The sequence below is a fragment of the Lutra lutra genome, chromosome 7, assembly GCF_902655055.1.
Source record: "Lutra lutra chromosome 7, mLutLut1.2, whole genome shotgun sequence".
Classification (NCBI taxonomy): domain Eukaryota; kingdom Metazoa; phylum Chordata; class Mammalia; order Carnivora; family Mustelidae; genus Lutra; species Lutra lutra.
Genome location: NC_062284.1, coordinates 76749255 through 76771751, shown reverse-complemented (window position 1 = coordinate 76771751; position 22497 = coordinate 76749255). Strand labels below are relative to the sequence as shown.

The 22497-nt window shown below is 31.5% G+C and overlaps 1 protein-coding gene across 5 annotated transcripts in view; it reads left to right on the top strand.

Annotated features, from left to right (window-relative positions):
- The window catches only part of NOVA1 (NOVA alternative splicing regulator 1), a 158771-nt gene that overhangs the window by 2659 nt on the left and 133615 nt on the right, over positions 1-22497 (top strand). For 4 of the 5 annotated variants that reach the window (XM_047737490.1, XM_047737489.1, XM_047737494.1 and 1 more), the window contains exon 2: positions 234-377. In XM_047737490.1, the coding sequence (XP_047593446.1) occupies positions 234-377 (144 nt within the window). Of the gene's footprint in view, positions 1-233; positions 378-5551; positions 5578-7182; positions 7263-22497 lie in introns of those variants that run through there. The other variant, XM_047737491.1, reaches the window with a different exon arrangement.

Below are 22497 nucleotides of genomic sequence, written 5' to 3'. Positions count from 1 at the left end.
TAGTTTTTAATTCCAAGTTTGAAAGTATAAATCCTACAAAATGGGAAACATTTTGTATCTCTTTATTTTTCTTTGTAATTAGTTTATTTTTGTTCTTTAAAAAATTTAACCCCATATTTCCTGCAGCTGTATGCCCAATGTTTTAATTGCTGTTTTTCCCTCTTGAGGGTGGAGAGGGGATACAAAGTTTGAAATTATCATGTTAACCAAGTATATTTCTTTGCATTTTTCAGAAGACGGCCAGTATTTTCTAAAGGTTCTCATACCTAGTTATGCTGCTGGATCTATAATTGGGAAGGGAGGACAGACAATTGTTCAGTTGCAAAAAGAAACTGGAGCCACCATCAAGCTGTCTAAGTCCAAAGATTTTTACCCAGGTAGGTGCAATGGTGAAGAGATTGTTTGATAAATCCCCAAGGAAAAAAAAGAGAAGATCTACCTGTGCTGTATGTTGTACTGAAAGAAATTCTTAATAGTATGACTTTATTTATATATTGTATTTGTGGATAATTTTTAAAGTATATTTCTACTGTTGGTGTTATGTTTTGTTTCAATAATTGATATACTGTGTCTGATTTAGAACAATTATGAGATGAATCTTTTAGGTATTTCTAAATACTTCTTTCTAATTAGGAAAAAACTCTAAAATTTAAAGATAGAAACATGGACAGCTGGCATCAGGAAATAGGGTTCTTTTGAAGTTTTCAGACATCATTGTAATGACAATTAGTCTAGAGTGAATTCAGAAGAGGGGGTAGGAAGGCTTCTTAAAGAATGGACCATTTACTTCTAAATCCATTATGTACCTCTTTCTGCTTCACTGCTTTGTTTGTTGGCCCTGGAGTGAAGTAAAGAGGACAAGTGCTGCCTCTTCAGATTTTTAAAATACTGCGTTTTTAATGTAATTGTGATAAGGAAATATATTGTTATGTAAGAAGTAAAGTAATACTTCAAAATTTGTGTTATGAACAGCTGTATTAGACTAAAATATGTTAACAGTTGTGTGGTACTGTAACCTGCTGGAAAATGGCAAGTTTCCTAGGTGGTATAATTTTTTTTTTCAGTGTGCGTTTTTTATTTCAAGTGTTATATAGTTCTGCGTGTTTTATCTTTTTCTTTTTTATCATTTTGCTACTTAGTGTAAGGATTTTAAGTTTAACTAGAAAATCTGCATAATTGAATAGTATATCTCTTAGGTAAAACATTAACTGATTTGCTTTTACCCAGGTGTAGCTTCTGCCTTTTTTGTTTGTTTGTTTTTGGTTATTTTGTCTTTATGGCCATAAAAAATATTTATTCACTACTGAGGGGACTGATACTGCTTTTTTTTTTTTTCCTGGTAGAAAAGAAAAGCTTATTTGCTTTCAATGATCTAATTTCAGTAAGAGTTCTTTAATAGAGGATTTCTTTTTCATAGCCAATTGATTGGTGGTAGAACATGGACTATTATGCTAGATAAGGTTTTAGAATGGTCGACAGTATCATTTAGTTATACAAATTAAACGTAGTATATTTGGTAAACACTACAAATAGTAAACTAAAATGTAATGTATTAGATATGCTGCCCTTCGGAAGTTTGCTCCTGTGAGTGTAGTTTTGTAGATGGCTTTCCTTGTCTCTAAAACTTTCCTTATGCATTAAGAAAGTTTACTAACATATTCACATTTATGTATTTAAAAGGTATATTATGATGAAAAAAATCAATGTGGAATTGTGAAAACCTTTTACAAATAAAAGCCCTCAAAAGAGCTTGATTGCAGAATTAATAACGTGATAGTTCTAGGAAAAGAGCTGCAATGGTAAATTAAATTCACTGTCAATAGATGAAAATGAAATAGCTTTTTTGCATTAAACATGAGGTGGTATCAGATGTGCAGGGGTGTTACAGAAAATTGGTGTTTATCAAGGATATTCCAAATAGTAAATTAAATGCCTTTTCATTTGAATATAGTTTATTTTCAGTGGGTTGGAAAGGGTGCACCGAGAATTGGATCTTTTGTTTTTAGTCCACTTAGTTATGCATATTTTTCTTATTACATTGAAATTGCTTATTTTATTTATAGTTAGTTCTGAGACACGTTATTCATATACAGCAAGAATATCCGTTGGAAAAAATGGAAAACTGGAATGCGTTGAACAAAATTTTGTGTGTGTAGTGACGTAACCTGATCAAATGTGATTTGAAATGTCTGGATAAAAGAAGGCATATACGCTCTGCCTGTAACAGGTGGAAACCAAGCACACACTGGAATCAATTTTAAGGATAAAATAAAGCCTTATAATTAAGAAGAAGCTGTATTAATTCTAAACACTTTTTATTTAAATATGATATTAACTAGGTTATTACCTGTTCAGACAGATATATCTCTCTTCTTCTGATAGACTTCAATTTTAATAGTCTTTCTGTTCACACTTGACCACAAGCCTGTGGAATTATCTAAGGTCCTGGTATTCTTCAAATAGAGCTACTTTCAACTTCTCGTACTCAGATATATTTAAGCAATACTTACCTGCTCATCTCAGACAAAGTAAAATATAGAACTGTGATTCATATCGCCGAGTTATAAGGACTTTCTTGTAGGATTATGCAGTAATTTATTTGGAAGCCCATTTTTGTGTTTCGTTTATGTATTTATGACTCCTATTTGATTAGAATGAGTATGTTGATGTTTATTTCATGAAGAAATTTTCTGTTTCTCATTTGGTAAGACAGTTTATTTGGGGAAAAGTATACTTTAGTTGTATAACCTAATGGATTTTCTCAAATTACCTAAGTTTTGAAACAGAATGTAATTGTATTACAAAGGTTTAGTTAACATACTGATGTATCTAAGACAGATTTCCTTTAGGATATATAATGCAGAGTACAGACACACTTTGGGGCTATTTTAATGAATTTCAACTCAAATGTATGTTCATTGTTTTTATTGTAGCCAATATAGTCTACTCATATTTATCACATTTGTCTGTTTTTTGGTTTTTTTTGTTTGTTTTGTGCTCAGCTGTGTCGTTAAAATATCTTAAGCAACCTTGCTTTTTTGAGTAATTTTTAATACTTATGGTTGAAACCTAGAAAATATTTCGTGCACATTAACTGGTATGATTTAGAATTTGTAGAACTGTATTTTATATTGTGTATTTCAACATGTCAGCATAAATAAAATAATTTGGGGAAATTGTATGGTGAGGATTGTAAAGTGCACTTTTAAATTACTGTAATCAGAAAGAAAAGATCTACGAGTGGACATGCTTTATTTTTTGCTGTGCTTTGTAACTCATTTTATCTTTTCAAAAATCTAAATCTTACAGAATACTACTTACTACCTGTGATTTATGAATATATCTTTTTTTCTTACTTGATTAAAACAGCTTATTTATTTGTATATCTTTTTTACAAATAGGTTGCCTAAAGTTGTTGCCTTGTAGTAAAAAACAGCTTTCTCGTTTTGGGGAATATATTAATGAATGCATTTTCAGAATGGTGATAGTGTTCTCTTATTCTTTTATTTGGCATCTGAAGGTGTGTTTAGTTTTCATTAATAGATAGATTGATTTTATTTATTATAAATAATACATGGTTCAGGTAGATAATCCAAAAAACTTATTGAATACATTGTTGGGAATAGTAAAGCATTTATAAAATGTATTTTTTCATATGTGTTTTAGGTTTTAGAACATTTCATAATGTACCTATTGTTATTCCATTGTATGACAGTAGAGATATTCATTATATCAAACAAATAATTCACTGTAATCTTAGCATATATTAATCTGTATCTTACATTGTTTCCATATTCATGGTTATAAAACTGGATCACAGTTGATGTAAAGCATTTACTTTTATGGTCCGTAAGTTAAAATTTGAATTTATATTCCTAGATTTATTATATCGTAATCTTAGCATTGTCCAACTTGGGTGATTTTTTTTTTTTTTAATCACAAGCCATTTATGTAGTAAAATTTTAAAACTCATGAAAAAGCAGACTGTAACTCAAATACCCAACACTGCCTTAATTTTGACATGGGAAGAATTCAGTGTCCCCCTTAATCCTTTAAGCTCAGTACCGTATAGCATAAGACTGATCATTTTTTTGGGAAATCAGATGAGTTGATAAAGTTTTAAAATAGATCACTTCTTTTTGTTTATATTGTTGAAGGAAGAATATTACGCTATTGGTGGTACAACAGGAATATTTTAGTTACAGCTTTTAAAAGTTGCAGTCTAAACACTTTGATCTAGATGCAAAGCATCTTCAAAATTTATTTATACATATTTTAAGGCAAAATTAGTAGATAAATAGAGTTGTAAAAAGGAAAAATAAAGTAGTATAATTTCTAATATTGAGTTTAATACGATGGTTATCATTACACTGTGTTGTACCTTTGATTTTAGTGTGATCAAAGAGTTGCTGACACAGAATGTGTCTTCCTTTAAATCTTAAACTTGTAATATTTGTCACATTGCCTGTTGTGGGTTACTTTATATTTTGTCTCTTTATACCCTTAGTTGGTGGAGGAACCATAATCTTTCACTTAGACATTAATGTCTCTGAAAATTTACTGTTTTTTTAATATTTTGTTTCTCATTTGAAGCAATAGGAAATCTTAACATATGAAGGAATGTTACTGGCAAAGCACAATCTATGTTAAAATTGTAAACTCCAAAAGATACAATTTTGATACTTAATCATGTAAGCAAATATTTTGTACCATGGGACTTTTAGAAAAATTGAATTAGCATTAGAAATCTTAGGTATTCAATTTACTTGATTCTTTTTTATTTCATTCTGATGTTGTATCTTCTATCATTGACTTAGTAAGTTGTGGAACATTATTTACACTGTTGGTATTTTCATGAATTATAATGTACAATGTCACTTTGATATTTGCTATTTCAAGCCTTCTGGATTTTGGAAAAATAGCTCATTTAAATTTGTGACGTTGTGAGGCAATCCAATACGTCTAACAACATTGCCTTGCAAATATCCTCCCTAAAGGTTTCAGGAATAGTTTAGAAATAGTGAACACAATTGGTGACATAGTTCAATATTTATATATGAGAGATGTTTTGTGTAATATACAAGAGGAAAAACAATCTGTGTCTTGGGAACTCTGAGGAGTATGTGGTGTCACTAAAAACCTGAGCAATAAACCACCCATTGAAAACTTGCTACTTTATAGCTCTTTTGTTTTGTTTTGTTTTGCTCTGGCTTAAGAGAAATTTTAAACTTTTCAATAACACGAATAACACTTATTGAACACAATTATGCCACTTGTTACCTAAAATTCAGTACCTAATAAACTACTTTTTACCATGGAATTTAGTTTTAGTTGTTTTCAGTTTAGTGGAGCTGTTTTAAACCACTTTTATGAGCAAGTGCAGCTTTTTTTAAATAAAATTGGGGGGACAAGGGTGGGAGATTTATGCTTGATTGCCATCTCATTTCCATCTTTGGATACAGCTCTAGCATAAAGTTAAACAACATCTGCAGAGATCTGACTGACAAACATCTCTCTGGGACTCATCATTGCAGCCTGCAGCAGGTGCATTCAGCTTGCAGTCCTTTCCAAAAGGAGGTTAGTTTGTTCTAACATTTATCAGTAGACCTGTGGGAGCAAGTGACTAGAGAGAAGAAGTTGGTTGTCACTTGTCCAGTGCTGGAATACTACAGGTAATTGGACTGGACTGGTGGGAACCGCAGCAGTGTGTGTCTCACATTGCACTGCAGCTGCTATGGAGCTTAATTAACCTGACCCTCAGAGACTGAAGTGTCATGGTATAAAACACAACATGCAAGAAATGAAGCAATACTTTTCAGTACTTCCTGATGCTTGGGTTGGTGAAATTTCCATTTTCTTCATCTTGTTCTTAAAAGATATGGCATCGGCTTTTCTACTTTTCTATATGGAGATATTTGAAACTAATATGATTTCTATGAATGTGATAGAATACACACACACATACACACAGATGATGTTTGTATAGAAATAGAAAGAAAATAATCTTAAGTCAGCAGTATCTAAATTTCCTTGTCCCACAAGTACATTTTCAAATCATGAGTGAGCAAAAATAAATGGAAGTATACTGTAATTTTTTATTAGTGTTACCGTAGCTTAACATGTGTTTATTCTTATATGAGAAATAATCCATGTAAAATTAAGTTGTATCTTTTTAGCAAGCAAACTCTGCCGAATCCTTTGAAGTATTTCAACAAACAAGACAGGTATAGCATAAACACTATAAAAAAATTAATCTGTCGTGTATTTCTCTTGTTTTAAATTTCTTAATCTATTTGAAAGGCTGACTTCAGTATGCTTCCAAGACATACGTAGAAGTTTCGTATGTCTTCTAATAGTGTTTCCACTTATTTAGGGGTCTTGTGACAGTGCTATTTTATTAATTGCCCTTGAAGGAAACTAATTCCTAGCACAAAAATGTCTTTATATTAAATCTGGGAAGGTGCTATACTATTTTAAAATAATTCTTAATTTAAAAGTATCATTTGGAATCTTGTGAAGGAGTTTTGTAGTTTTGACTTCTTTTTTACTAATTTGAATTTTTTGGTCTTTATTGAATATAACCTGTCAATTACCAAAGAGTAATTAAGTTCTGGAGTTTGTACAGGTTTTTTTTTGCAACCTATATGCTTTTCTTGAAAGAATTTTTACCATTATTGCCAGTAACTATTTGATTCTGAAGTTACTGTTTGCAAGAAGTCTGTTAAAGCTTATTTTAATTAAATTATGAATAGTTAATAATTTACTGGTAATTACAGTAATCCTGGGAAATGAGATTAAAATAATCATCTCTGAAAGTTAAGAGAATAATTCCCATACTTTTAAACATTTTTCATTTTTGACACCTTGAATAATTATTTTCTTATCAATTCTTATCAATATAGAAATGATTCTTCAAAATTCCACATACATACTGCACTGTCATTTTTAAATTTTTGATAAAGAAAATAATTGAATGAAAATAAACATTTAAGACTAGAAAGTACAAAAAAGGAATATTACATACACTGATAAACTTTATGTACACTGACAAACTTTCTGAGATATTTTCAATATTCCCTGAGTTTCAAGCTACTATATGGATATCCTTTTCCATAACAAAACTTGATCATGAAAACACATCATAGCTACACTCCATCATTGATCTTTTGCTGCTTCCTGCAGGGCCTGTCATAGCATCGTTGACAGGACCAGATGAAAAATGAAATCAGTATCTTGAGTTTTTTAACAGCAAAATGATTCAGGTAAGATTATTTGGTGTGGAAAATAAACCTTTTTTTTTTTTTAACCATTCCTAAACTAATTTTATTTAATAATTGATATTTAAAATTAATGTATTTTTTCTCTTTTCAAGACCTGTGTCCTACTGATGTTCAGTGGATTTGTAATTTACAATGAATTATATTCTGAACTCAGTAATTTTTAAAATTATAGGCTATAGTGTTTTTTACTTTCCTTGTAAAACTGAACCAACCTTTTGAGGTTTTGAGGAATAGTTTTTCTGTTTTAAAGGTTTTTGAGAACGTTTTTCCACTGAAGATTCCATAATTCCTTTGCAGGAGAAATTTTCACATAATGTCATAATGTACTTATTAATTAAATAGGCCTTCAAATCCTGTATTGCCTGTAGGAAATAATAAATGCTCTCAGTTGATTCAATTTTAAAAATCATTCTTATCTTAAAGAAGAAAGTTGTTTTCATTTAAATTGTTAATATTTTGCTATTCTAGGAATTAGATTCAGTGACTTTTTTTAAGTTCTGTAATTTGGGGGAAGGGCAGAAAGAAAGGAATTGGGGTACATTTTGTTAACACTGAACATAGTGGGAATATGGTACAAGTTTTTGTTATATATTACTAAATATTTTAGAAGAATTATAACTTTTCAATTTTGGTTATATTCATTCTTGAAATGATGTTTTTAAAGGATTTAGTATTAGGAGCAATTGAGTTTACTTGGAGACTGTTCATTCACATATTTAGTCTTAATTCTTTATATAACTGTGTTTTTGTTTTAAAAACAAAGACTATGTTTTTGTTTTAAAGTCATGGAAGTGCTTTTTAAAAAAAACTGGTGTGAAATCTGTTCGGAAGCTTTTTCTTGTTAATTATTATGTGTATTTATCAGATGCTTCCTATGAGCACAGGTGTAGGCAGCTCTTTGCTCGTCAAGACTTAGAGATATTACAAAGCATCTTTTTCTTTGTTAAAGGAATATGGGCATGTTTTACTTTTCCCTAAAAAGTTGTGCTTTAATTGTTGCTGTCTTCTTAAGTTTTAAGTTTTCCCTGTTATATGGCATCTCTGTCAAAGTCTTAATAAGGACACTTAGAAGTAGCAAAGAGGCTTTCCATTTGAAGAGATTGGAAAAATCATGGAATTGTGGTACTAGATGAAAAAAATGGGTAGTAGATTTGATCTCTTCCAGAATCCCTATTTAACTGTTGAGAAAACCAAGATACCAGAGATTAAGTGATGTAACTTAATCCTATAATTTTTAAATATGTTTTCTGAATTCGGGGTACAATTTTAATAGGTAATCCATTCTCTTCTTGTTTTGCTTCACTCTTTTTTTCCTCCCTCCCTTTTTGGTTATGACCCTCAGAGGAAATAGAGCTTTAGTTTTTCTCTTTCCTAGTTTTAAAATGAATGTGCCCCCCCCTCATTTTGAAAATTAAGTTGAAAGCTCATTATGTATTTTAGGACAATTTTGTTTGTTGATTTGCTGTACTGTAGGGCCAAAGACAGGTTCTCTTTATCATTACCATACATTAAAAAAAAAAAAAAAGGATATGATAGATTATATTTGTTTAGAATGTAGCCTGGTCATTTTCTGGTTTTCCATAATTATAGTTTGAAAATGTCAGTATTTTCAGGGTGATTTGATTTCTGCACTTCGTTATTTTTTTTTTCATTTGCAAAGTTTGAAGTTTGTTTTCTCTTTCTTTTTGTCTTTTTTTTTCTTTCTTTTTTTTTTTTTTTTTGCTTGCTTCCATTGTTCCTTAGCTCAGTTTTTAAAAATTTCTTTATTTTGGTTTAACAGATTATTGACCTTAATTTTTAAAAAATGTGTAGACTTTCTAATTCAAATTCTGTTTTCAAGGATATATGTATTTTCCATATTTTTATGACTTCTATAACAATTTCCTTATGTATTACTTATTTGCCTGGGTATTCATAACAGTTGATTTAAAAGGACAAAATATTATGGTTAAAAAATATGCAACAGGCTAGTTGTAAGGCAGTCTAAGTAAAAATGAAGATACACAATAGTTATTAATTTTAAAACGTTACCATTTTCTCTTTTTTTAAATTCATTTCACTGAATTGGTCTGCTTCTCAGTTAATTAGAGTTCTGATGATGTTTGCGTTATATTGTAAACTTATGGACTACTTTTTAACATGATTATAAAAGTAATTAATGTGATTTCTGAGGATATATTTTTCCTCACAGCTTTAAAGTAAAAAAAATCTTTTGTGATAGTCGTTACTCACATTGATTGCGTAACTAAGCTCCATTGGTGTGAAGGAATTTATGTCATCCTTCATGCCTGTTGTTGAATGTTCAGTCTACAGCTCAGTGTTATAAAGATAGGTGGTAATTAAATTTAAATGAATGTATGTATGAATGAATTAATGACTGATTTGAGGCTTCTTCTGTGACGTGCTCATGCAATGTCAATACAATGGTTGGAGAAGGCGTTTTGTTTTTAGTTTTTCATTGTATTTCTAATTTACCTTAATTGGGGGGTGGTGTGAATATATAAAGTCTGTATTTTAGATGAGTGAACTAATGAGTTCAAATATTGAAACAAACCAGAAATGGTCATAGAATTGTTAAAACAAGTATGGGCCAGGTATTAAGGAAGAAGAGTGTAGTGTGAGAAAGGAGTTTTGCTTTGTATTTAGCGTATTGGGAAACTCAAAATCCAGTATTGTGGAGAATATGTCAAGCCATCTTCAACAATGAAGATAAGTTTTAAAATATTCTGACTTAAGCAACAAGAGCTTAATTAATATTTAGTAATCTTTGATTTTCAGGGTATTTCAAGAAAAGTCATCAGCCAGCAGACTGTTCCTTACTTGCACAAGTAGCCACATAGCAGTAAATAAACTATAATGTAACATAACTGTAAAATCTTAAAATGTAGGTATTTCAGAGTACTCTTAGCAATAAAAATAAGTTCATGTCACCTAAGTCAGAATAAATATAACTCAAGTTACATAATTAAAAATATGATAAATAAATGTTTTATTTTTAATGTATTTTAATGTCTTTTCCACCACCTATAGTGGTGAAGTTAACATGTATGAATACATTATGATTTTAGAAGCTAGGCTATTTAATTTTCTTATTTGTGAAGGAAAAGAGTATATACAGCTGCATAGTAGCTTAGATTTTTTTTTTTTTAAAGATTTTATTTATTTATTTGACAGAGAGAGATCACAAGTAGACAGAGAGGCAAGCAGAGAGAGAGAGAGAGGGAAGCAGGCTCCCTGCTGAGCAGAGAGCCTGATGCGGGACTCGATCCCAGGACCCTGAGATCATGACCTGAGCCGAAGGCAGCGGCTTAACCCACTGAGCCACCCAGGCGCCCAGTAGCTTAGATTTTGATTGACTTAAATATCAAAGTGTTAGTATGTGTTGCTTTATTTGAAACTAGAATTTTAGGAAAGTTACTAAATTCAGGCTTCTTTAGTCTTTAAATACTTTTAAAACACTTTTTAAGCATTTAAAACTTAGAGAAATGCACAAAATATTAATGATCCTGTATTAGTACATTGAGTTCTGCTACAATAAACCAATGAAAACATCTAAGATTTGGTAGATAAACCTATTTAGTCTTATGTTTAGTCCCCTACATTTTTATAAATTCTATTTTTTTAAAAGCTGGTGGAGAACAGTTAAAATAACTCTATTATAGTGTTTCTTTGCCTGGCTGCTTCCCCTGCTACTACCATGGCCAGATTTTAACATTTTGTTCAATGTTTATGTGCACCTTTCGGGTTAGAACTAGGCATAGAATGCTCTGAAGATCTTATTCTCAAGCAAGGAAGCAATAAGAAACAAGAGATGTAAATACCGGTTATAAAAAGGTTTAAAAAATGTGTAATGATAGAATTGTGTCTTGAAGTTGAAACTCAATCTGTGACCAGATCTTAAGAGGAGAGGGTAGACTTCAAAGAAGACTTCAAAGAGGAGGGGTGTTTTGAGGGTTGGATTTAATTGGCTGGATGGACAAGAGTAGAAGGTCATTTGAGGCTGAGAGACAAAAATATATATCTATGTAGATATGAAAAATTCCTTTTCTATTCAGGGGTCCAAAAGTAGTTTGGTATTACTGGGTTAAAAAGTGGATTATTTTGGGGCGCCTGGGTGGCTCAGTGGGTTAAGCCGCTGCCTTCGGCTCAGGTCATGATCTCGGTGTCCTGGGATCGAGTCCCACATCGGGCTCTCTGCTCAGCAGGGAGCCTGCTTCCCTCTCTCTCTGCCTGCTTCTCTGTCTACTTGTGATCTCTCTCTGTCAAATAAATAAATAAAATCTTTAAAAAAAAAAGTGGATTATTTTGGGGCGGGGGGGGATGGATGGGGATAAGAAGATACTATAGATATTTGTACAGATGAGATAAAGTGTATTACATGTGAAAAAGATAAAAGTTTGATTGAAAAATACTCAACTTGGATACATTTATTAGTAAAAATTATTTTAAAGAAGAAATATGTGTTGCATCTATAATATGACTGGCAGTGGTACTGTAATTAAAATTTAGGTACCTATTTGTTTAAATGTAAACAGTGATTCTTGTATTTTGGAGAAGGATTACCTTAATTATCTATAAGCGAGCAATAGGTTGAGGAGTATGACTTTCATCTTAGGCAATATAAGTAGAATTAAAAAGAAGACTAATTTGTTTAGGAAGGAAAAGACTAAGGGAAAGGTGAGGCAAGTAGGAATTCAGAAAAAAAGAGACATTAAGAAATATGATTGTTGTCTTTTATGAAGCGATTATGTGCCAAGGGTAGAAGAAAAAAGGTATGGTGACCTAGTGAAGGACAATTGCCAGTGAAGAATGTTGCTGTATTCAGGACCAGTATGGATAGAAATTTGTTTTTGACGTTTGTTCACTTTGACGTATCTTGTCTGTGCGGGTGCATTTGAAGTTAGTGACTTGAATGGCTTCTTTTACTGGTTTGCTTTTGAATCAAAGCTGTTTAGAATCCTATATCTGATAAAACTTCTCTCATTTCTTAAACTTACATGAATATGTAGGCCTTTTTAGCTCTCTTGGCACGTGAATAGATGTATTCACTTTTAATCTGATAAAAATTTGTGATTTACACAATGTATACTTTTTTTTAATGTGTGAATTTGATGTCATTGGAACACTAAAGTTTTGGTATGTGAGAGAGCATTGGTATGCATCAGGTCAATGAAAATGAAAATTGAAACTTCTTATTCATTGTTAGTGGATTCTCTGTTACGTAATTAGTTTATTTAGGATTTCATTTGATTATTGAGATTCAACAGGATTCTCCATCATTGATAAATATTTATTTCATATAGGAATCAGTCTTTTTTTTTTTTTCTTTAAGATTTTATTTATTTATTTGACAGAGAGGGAGGGAACACAAGCAGGGGGAGTGGAAGAAGGAGAAGGAGGCTTCCTGATGTGGGGCTCAATCCCAGGACCCTGGGATCATGACCTGAGCCAAAGGTAGACACTTAACAGCTGAGCCACCCAGGTGCCCATATAGGAATCAGTCTTAATCCGTAGTCTATCAAAATCAGATTAATTTTAAAAAGGCTGAAAAATATGGCACTGTTTTTCCATTTAGAAAATGAGATTAAAAATCTATCTAGCATTTTATACTGATTTGTGAAATTATTGGCTAGTTGTGTAGAGAAACATTTAAAAATTGAACAGCTGAAGTGACATTAAGCACCAGATGGGAATTTCAAATAAAAATATTCACTGTGTAATCTTTATTTAAGTGCTATTCATAATTCAATAATACCAGTTGTGTAACTCAAAGTTGAATTCAGTACAAAAAGGAAGCACAAGCAAAGTCTCATAGCCTTCAAACTGATGTGCATATCATGGTATGATAGGACTCGTTCTTAAAAGGGATAAATAATATAGGTAAGAAAGATAACTGCATACATTTTTTTTTTTTTTTTTTGCAGAGGCAGTATAATTCTCTTTGAGAAAAATATTGAAGAAATTTTGGGTTTGTGAATTGTTTCAAAGTAGTGTTTATTTAAATTTAACATCTTTTATGAATTCTGCCTTTAAAATGATACTCTATTTTGTATTTACTCACATCTTCTATACTAGAAATTTCCATTCAGATTTTCTTTATGGTAATAATTTAAATTTCTTCTGAAGACTATACCTATTTTGTTTAAGAAAAGGTATGTTCTTCTGGAAGCTTTATCACATTTTTAGCCACACTGGTGTATTTGACATCTTGTTTAAGAACTAGAATGACTCTGGATATGAAAACACAAACTGTGATAATAAGCTAGATATGCCATATGTGGCAGTTTAGGTTGGCATATATCTCAAATGGCATGTTTAATGTACTGTATTACTAAGATTAGTAATTTTACAGTGGAAGGCTGCTACTTTTATTGTATAGTTTCATGCTGGTGGGCTTAGAATGCTGATAGACTCTTTACTTGATAAATCCCTGTTTTCAGCCCTTGTAGAAGTCTTTTCACTGTTGAAATGATCTACATGGGATCTGTATTAGTAACTTACTTTTTGAAGTTTATGAAAGTTAATGAAAATATTGCAAATAGTATGTAGTTTGACAGATGATTATGAATGTGAATAGCTATCCTTATGTTGTATTTTGTTAAAGAATAATAATGCTATATGACAAAAAATGGTTTAGTAAAATAAATAGTTAAGAATTGAAAACAGTGTTTTTGTTTTTAGGAAATGTACATATGTTGATAGAGAAGGTTTGAGGTTCTCTAGAGTCTTGGCAGTGAAGCTATTTGAAGCAAACTGCAATAAATATTGCCCCTTTATGACAAAATACCCAACTTTCAAATCTTATTACAGCTTTTCTGAACATAATGTTTTTATTTGATTTTTTAAAATATTGATTTTATCAAAGATTTTTCTCAAGGCCCTTCAAATAATTTAGCAGACTGCATTAAAAATAAGTAGAAACTGCAATGTGATGGGGATAATTTAAATTTAGAGAGATAAATAATATAGGTAAATAATATGTGCAATTTTTGGCCACTCAAAATATGCAGGACAAATGCAGTTCTGCTTGAGGAAAATTTTAAGTTGGGGAAATGTTTCAAGTAACAGTTATCTAAATGCAGTATCTTTTAAAGTGCCTGGCTCTGAATTTCTTTATGTGAGTATTTAAACTCTCTCTATTATTGTTAATGGGAAAAGTGATGATCCTGTTTTTAAAAGTCTAAAACCTTATAGCTAAAACTTATTTAATAAAAGTAAGTAGTACATAAAAGTAGTTTGTTAATCATGGCTTAGTTACATCTTACATTCTATCACTTATTTCAATTCTTAAAATCTCAGGGTAGGTTCCTGTTTTTTTTTTTTTTTTTTAAAGATTTTATTTATTTATTTGACAGAGAGAGATCACAAGTAGACACAAAGGCAGGCAGAGAGAGAGAGAGAGAGGGAAGCAGGCTCCTTGCTGAGCAGAGAGCCCGATGCGGGACTCGATCCCAGGACCCTGAGATCATGACCTGAGCTGAAGGCAGCGGCTTAACCCACTGAGCCACCCAGGCGCCTCAGGTTCCTGTTTTTAACAAGACTTTTTGTCTCTGTTTTATAGTTCAGGAAAAATAAGACGGTGAAACTTAAAATGATTTGTGATGTAACAAGTTAATGAGGAACCTGTTTGTCTGCTGTTTGTTCTATAACTCTTTACATCATATTACTTACAAACTTGAGTTCAGAAATACAGTATTCAAAATTTAGGTAAGAGTCACCCAACTGCCACATTGGTCCATCACTGGGAAATAACATATTTTTGATGACATAATAATTTTCCCTGTTCATCTAATAGGGAAATCTTACAAATTTGAATTTTGCCATCAAAAGAAAAACTGTAATCAGCAAAATGGAGACATAAAAACAAGTTTTCTGGGGGCACCTGGATGGCTCAGATGGTTAAACATCTGCCTTTGGCTCAGGTCATGATCTCCAGGTCCTGGGATCAAGCTCCACATCTGGTTCCCAGCTCAGCCGGTATTCTACTTCTCCTTTTCCCTCTGCCTCTCCCCCTGCTTGTGCTTTCTCTGTCTCTGTGTCTGTATCTCTCTCAAATGAATAAATTAGAAGATAAAAGACCACAGGTTTTCTGTCCTGACCAGACCTCTGTAAACATTGAATTTTGATATATTTTATGTACTTCCCCATCTACATATTTATATAAGATCTTTAATATAGTTTGAAATTTCACTTTATCTATGAGATTATTTATGTGAAGTTATATAATTCTTAGTTTAACACTTTTTAAATCACATAAGCAACATAGAGAACATAGGAACATAGGAAGGTGTGGTCAAATAACTATGACAATAGTTACTATAATCAAAATTTTTGTGAGGAAAATATGTTTTGGACATCACATGGTGAAGTTTATTAAGAAATTATCAAATCAGTTCAGTGCTTTTTAATGCCTTCTGGGTATGTAGGGTGGAGACCCCAAGGGAACATGTGGTAGAAGAACAGAGTTTATATCTGGCCTCTGACACTATAGCTATATGATTTTTGTCAAATCATTTAATATTCTTGGACCTATAATTTTCTCTAATTTTCTCATCTGTGTGATGGAGATATTAGTACTCCTCACATGATTATAAGTTTTTGGTCCACGCACCACAAAAGGGAAGATGTAAAAGTATGTCACATATTACTTGACATAATAAACATTTTATGATTATCTTTTTTAATCTCTTCCTTCCCATGTTTGTTACATTTGATAATACTAAACATACAGCAGATATTTTAATGTAAAATAAATTACAAAAATATGGCCCTAAAAAGGAAGACATTGCTATAAGGATTTTTTCTTTCAAAAAATCGTTTTCATAATAACTGTTATTAAAATGCAGGCAATACAGAGAAAGTTAAAGCTAATTTCTCATCCCACTCTTTTAAGATAATTAATATAAATAACTTGGTATATATTCATTTAGACTTTATAAATGATTTTTTATATTTTTATACATTCAGTTCAATTTTTATATATATTCAGTTTTCACACATGCATATTTTAATAGATAATTACAAGTGATATTCATTGCTACATATAGGAATGAGTTTTTAAACACATCACTTCTGTTGATTAATAGAATGTAGAACTTGTAAATACTCTGTTAGTTTCCTTCTATTTGTGACTGTGTTGGTATTTTATGTGAATACTTTTATATGCATAGCTTAAAAACGTGTTCTATGATACCCCTGAAGATACACAGAGCTTTATTGTTTGTTTTTTACCCATATCACTGACCTGAAAACTAAGGATATGAATCTATAATATTGAAGCATATCAAAATCTCATATAAAACATATAGGCTTCTTTGTATTTAAGGCTCTTGAAAATTAACATAATTTGTTAATCTTTCCTTTCTTCATCTTTGCACAAATATAAAACATTTAAAATATTGATCAGAGCTTTAATAAGAAATTAAGTAGCATATAGAATATTAAATACTTCTGTCATGATTTTTTCAAGATAACAAGATTTCTGAAAATCCTTTCCCTATTAGTCAAAAAGAAAGTCATAGTGTATTAAATGATGAAACTAGGTGTTTAATAATATAGGTGATTATTCATAAGACTTATTTTTTAGCTTTTTTTTAAGCTTAAAAATTGTTTTAATTGTTTCTATAAAACACTTTAGTTCATGTTCCTGCAACTTCCATGAATCACCCAATAAAATTTAGTGGTATAGTTTTACTTAGAGTGTGTTTTGGGGTCATGGTTTATTACTTTCCATTTCTTAACAAGTATTCATATTTTCCATGACTCATCACAAAAATTCTTGATTGCCATTATGGCGAAAATTTTTTTATGATATGTCTATTTTGTTATAATCGGTGTATAAATTTAATGTATTCAAATGCCCATATTAAATATTTAAGATTTATTTAATGTCATAGCACGAACAACTGTATATACGATTTTTGTGTCTGTGAATGCACCTTTAAGGACAATAAATGTATTTAAAATCATACTGATTCTTATTGCTTTGTGGGAAATATAAAATCTTAGTGAATATCTGCCATAGTATAGAGTAAATTCAATTTTATATTTAGAATATTACACCTTTGAATATGTAAGAATATTAAATGTTTTAGGAAAAGATAAAGTGAGAAACTTTTCTAAAGGTCATTTAATTCCAGAATAATTAAATATTGTGGGCCTAATCTTTAGAGTGATGGATTTATTCTTACTTAGGACATGAGTGTCTAAAGTCTGATTAGATTGAGAGTAATACTGAATGTTGGCAGTTTATAGAAGAGGAAGCTGAATTAGTGTAGGATAGAGATGACTGGGGCTTATCTTTGATTATATTAGCATACAGTTTTGGAAATTAGAGAAATTTGAGATAGTTTGTGAAAGCTGAAAATAGCCCAACTTCCTTGTCATTTAGAACATTTTCACTCTTCTTTGGAACTAAAGCAGCAGGCTACATAATATAAGATGAATTTAAGTATTAAATCTGAAATTTCCTCTGTCATCCTGAGTGATGATCTGATGTCCTGTGTAACTGAGAAAATAAAGGTAATTAAAAGAAATTTCATGAGCTCCTACTGCCAGATCTGCCTAACTACATCAGTACCTACATAGTCTGTATTTTCTCTTATTCTGATAAACTGTCCCTGCACCTAGCAAAGGCTAATCCTCCACTTTTATTCTAGATTTCATTCCCTCATAGCTATTCAGGCATGTTTTAGCAATTCTTTTCCTTTCTTACATTATCACTATACCAGTCAACAGCTGTTGATAGCGATCACTGTCTCCTCTTTGGAGCATTTCATTTTGCTTCCAGCATACCTCTGCCTCACTGATTGCAGCCTCAAATTTCCTTGGCTGCTTTCTTCTTCTTTTCCTGAGCTCAGTCCTTGGATTGCTCTCTACTTTTTTCTATACATATTTATTTACTCCCTTGGTGATCCTATTCAGTGTCATGGCTTTAAATAACCATCTGTTCTTCCACGACTACCATTTTGGACCTTTCACCTGATCTATAGACTAGTGATGTAGTTACCTACTTGATATCACTTGTATGTCTAATAAATATGTTAAAATTAAATACTCTCATTTTTCAAATACCTAAATTTAGCTCTCCTACTATTTTCTCCCTCCCTCTTAATTATAACTTCATCCTTACAGTTTCTAAGGCCAAAAATCTTGGAGTTATCCTTCATTTTCTTTCTTTCTGTCAAACTTTACATTTAATCCATTCTAATTTTGTTCAATATATGAAAGCCAACAACACATATTAGAAACACAAACAAATGTTGCAAAAACGCATTCTGCTCTGATTAGCCAGGATATGGATATTCTAAAAATCTCCAAACTCTGGAGATTGGCAGAATGTAGCCAGTCCCAATTACTAGATTAACTAGACTGAAATTGTTTATAATTTCAAAAGATAAAGCAATGGGAAATCTAGATTCATGTTTCATTTTTTGTTACAGAGAAGTCTGTAGGAAAGAATCTGAATTCTAAGGAATATCAGTATCAGTATATCCATTATAGTAGCATTAATATATTATACCTGCAAAAATTGATTTTCAAAGAATAAATATGAAGCAGTAGAATTAAGAAAACTCTAAATAATTCCAGTTCACTGGATTGTATCAAATTGAAATGTATTGATCCTTGAGGGCACAGTTAGCTTAAAATGCAAACTGTTAGGTGGCATATATACACATTGTGAATGTATACTGAACTACTTGGAATCTTGTGCTAAATCAAAATTTCATCTTTTTTGATGGTTATACATTAAATCGTACACCTAAATAATAAATTATCTTAGTGGTAATTGTTTTTCTATAAAATATTTTGAGATATCTTTATGCTTGTCAACTGGGAATTTCCTTATTTTACTGTCCATGAAAAATTATTCTAGTTAATGGACTTCATTTCCCTTCCTAATTTAAATCAATTAGTTTTTCCTTTACTATTTTGTGTTTTTTTTGTTCTGAACTAAGTTATTAAAGGAAATTGCATTGTCTCACACACAAGGAGAAAAAATAATTGAGTTTTTATAGCACCAATATATTTTTAATGAATAATTATGTAATCACAATTTTGACTTATTTTCTAATTATACATTTCATTGGTATATCTTACTGGCAAACGATACTCGATCTATGGAAATAATCTGCCAGAATAAAGCAAAATCAATCTGGATACCTGTAAAATATATAGATGATTCAGTAGAGGAAGTTGTTTAGTCACTGTTGTAAAAAAGGAAAACCGGTGGATTACAGGGGCAAGGACGTGTCTATGCAGTTGATTTCATTTTTAAGTTGAACATTAAAATTTAATTTTGTGACTCAAAATTATACCTTAAGATTTATGACTTAAAACATTTTATTTTGGCATGCATATTAATTACATGTTTCTTTCTTAAATCATCCCTTTTAGTGTTCATTTATGTGGGATGTGAGTTTGCACATCATTGTTACATACTATTTTGGAAATATCTATATTATGCTATTTTCACGCAGCTGATGGGGATTTTATACAGGTTTTTCCTGATTCAAAAATCCCATTTTCTTTTTACCATATCCTTTCATGATGTCAAAAAATCCTTTCAATGAAAGCAATTTTCCCATAGTTGACTTGTTTTTAAAGTTTTTTTATTGAGGGGCGCCTGGGTGGCTCAGCGGGTTAAGCCGCTGCCTTCGGCTCGGGTCGTGATCTCAGGGTCCTGGGATCGAGCCCCGCATCGGGCTCTCTGCTCAGAAGCCTGCTTCTTCCTCTCTCTCTGCCTGCCTCTCTGCCTACTTGTGATCTCTCTCTGTCAAATGAATAAATAAAATCTTAAAAAAAAAAAAAAGTTTTTTTATTGAAATTTTATTTTTAAAGTGTTACTGCCTGATTGGCTTCAGCATACTCAGATCATGCTTTTAATTTTCATCCTTGCAAAATAGTTTTAAGGTTTGTCTCAGTATTGTGCAAATAAAGCATATTTAGACTATGGTTATGGTCATATTTATTAAGTTATATATGAGTAGGAAGTATAACTTCAGAATTTTAACATAATTCCTGATTCATAATTTTTCATATTTCTTTAAATTTGTTAAGTTAAAAAAATTGTTAAATAAGTTAAAGATCTAAAGATTTATTTATTTATCCATGTGTTTAAGTAACAAATGTTTATTAAGTGTAGATTATGTAGTAGATATTTTGCTATGTACAGATATATTTAAGACTAGATCTCTTCTCAAGAGAGAAGATACACAGTGAATCTGGAGTGTCAGGAAAGGACATCTTAGTCTATCAAATAATAAATAGAGGGCATCTTAGTCTATCAAATAATTTGGACTTTTATTGATTTTAAATCAGATTACGTACAATGTGTTAAAACAACGTTCTAAATCACTAGTTATTACATATTCAAACCTACACTGATGATCAGAACTCCAAAATGGTAGGGGTATTTGCAGTTTTCAGAGAATTATTTAGTTAGAATTTACCTAGAAGGTACTTGATAATACAGTTAGGATTTTTTAATATAAAAAGTCATTTTGAAATTATTAAGTAACTATCTTCTGATAACACTTTTCAGTTTTAAGTAGCCACTAATTCCTGTGGCATTTAAAGCTGGAATCCAAAGTTGTTTGCTGCAAGATACAGTTTTATATTAAGACTGTTAAAGAGAAGGTTGTGTGTGAAAACTAACAGAATGAAATGATTTGAAATTAAAACTGGATGACATTTCCAAGGAAGCAATGAATGTGCTACACTCTACACTAATCATTATCATTGCTGTTCTACCCTTTCCAATTTTATGGTATCCATTTCTGTTCTTGAAAATCTTTAAAAACGTGCAATCCTTGTTTTCTTGAACTGTCAGTATTTAAGATATAAGTGATGTAGGGGCGCCTGGGTGGCTCACTGGGTTAAAGCCTTTGCCTCCAGCTCAGGTCATGATTCCAGGATCCTGGGATCGAGCCCCGTGTTAGGCTTTCTGCTTGGCGGGGAGCCTGCTTCCCACCCTCCGCCCCCGCCTGCCTCTCTGCCTACTTGTGATCTCTGCCTGTCAAATATATAAATAAAATATTTAAAAAGAACAAAAAAAGATATCAGTGATGTAGCTTAGCCTCATACTTTTATTGTCATCCACTTTATGTACTTTTGCCTGGAGTTGCTGAGCATCCCTACATAAAAGACTAAAATTGGACCAATTATTTCTCCTATTCAGTCTGACGTATTTCCAATTGAGCCAACTCTTGTTTTTATCCTTTCAGCTATCTCTGTTTAGCTTTCTATCCTGTGCCTACTTTTCAAACTTTTCATTTTTGTCAACCTAGAAATTCATCCCAGCACCTTCCTACTCTGTAAATGAACTTGCTTCAGGTTCCTTAGATCATCTTCAAGGACCTCCATCAGCTTCTTTTATACTTCTTATTACCCTATAACTTTGCCTTTAATCTTTGCCTGCACTTATCTCTTGAGCAGGAATTCTCTCTTCATCTGTGAGGCTGTATTTTATCCTGTTTCTTTTTACCTTTTTTAGACTCTTGTTATATTATCTCATTCTTTGGATCTTTTTATTTTTTCATTAGATCCTTCTTTCTGACTTAAAAATATGCTCAGTTCTTATCTTAAATTATAGAAGACTAAATCCTTTCTTTGATTCTGATAATTCTCTTATGATTACTGCTTCCCTCCCCTCTGCAGATTTCTTGAAAGCATAATCTGTATGTTGAGTTTCAGTTTCCTCCTGACAGTTACTCCGTTCTCTTAAAATTTTGTTATCTCTTGGTTCTTTGACTCACTGGACTAACTTTTTCAGTCATCTAGTCATCACCCTCTTAATCTAGTTAAGGGACCCTTCTTTTGTGCTCAGGAAGCATTCTGTACTTCTCATGTTCATTGTAATTGCAAATCTTGTCTAGCCCTAGTAGATTACTAGCTCAATGACAATACGATCATATCACCTTTATTTAAAGTTTTTCCCTAATATTTTAACATGGGTTCTTAAGTGAAAGTGTAGTTTCTTTTATCTGATTACCCACAGTATGTAGAGATCATTTCGTTGTTCTGCAACACCATGGGGGTCAAGGTACTCCCAAAAGAGGAACTGTCTGACCTTAGTTGTTTTCTATCCTCTTTAGAATGGAAAGTTACTTATTTTCTCCTTGTTCCCTTCTTTGAGTCCTAGTTTCCAAATTGCAGGCAATAGGAAAGGTATCATTAATCATTCTATTACATATATACCGAAGTCTTTTAATCCATA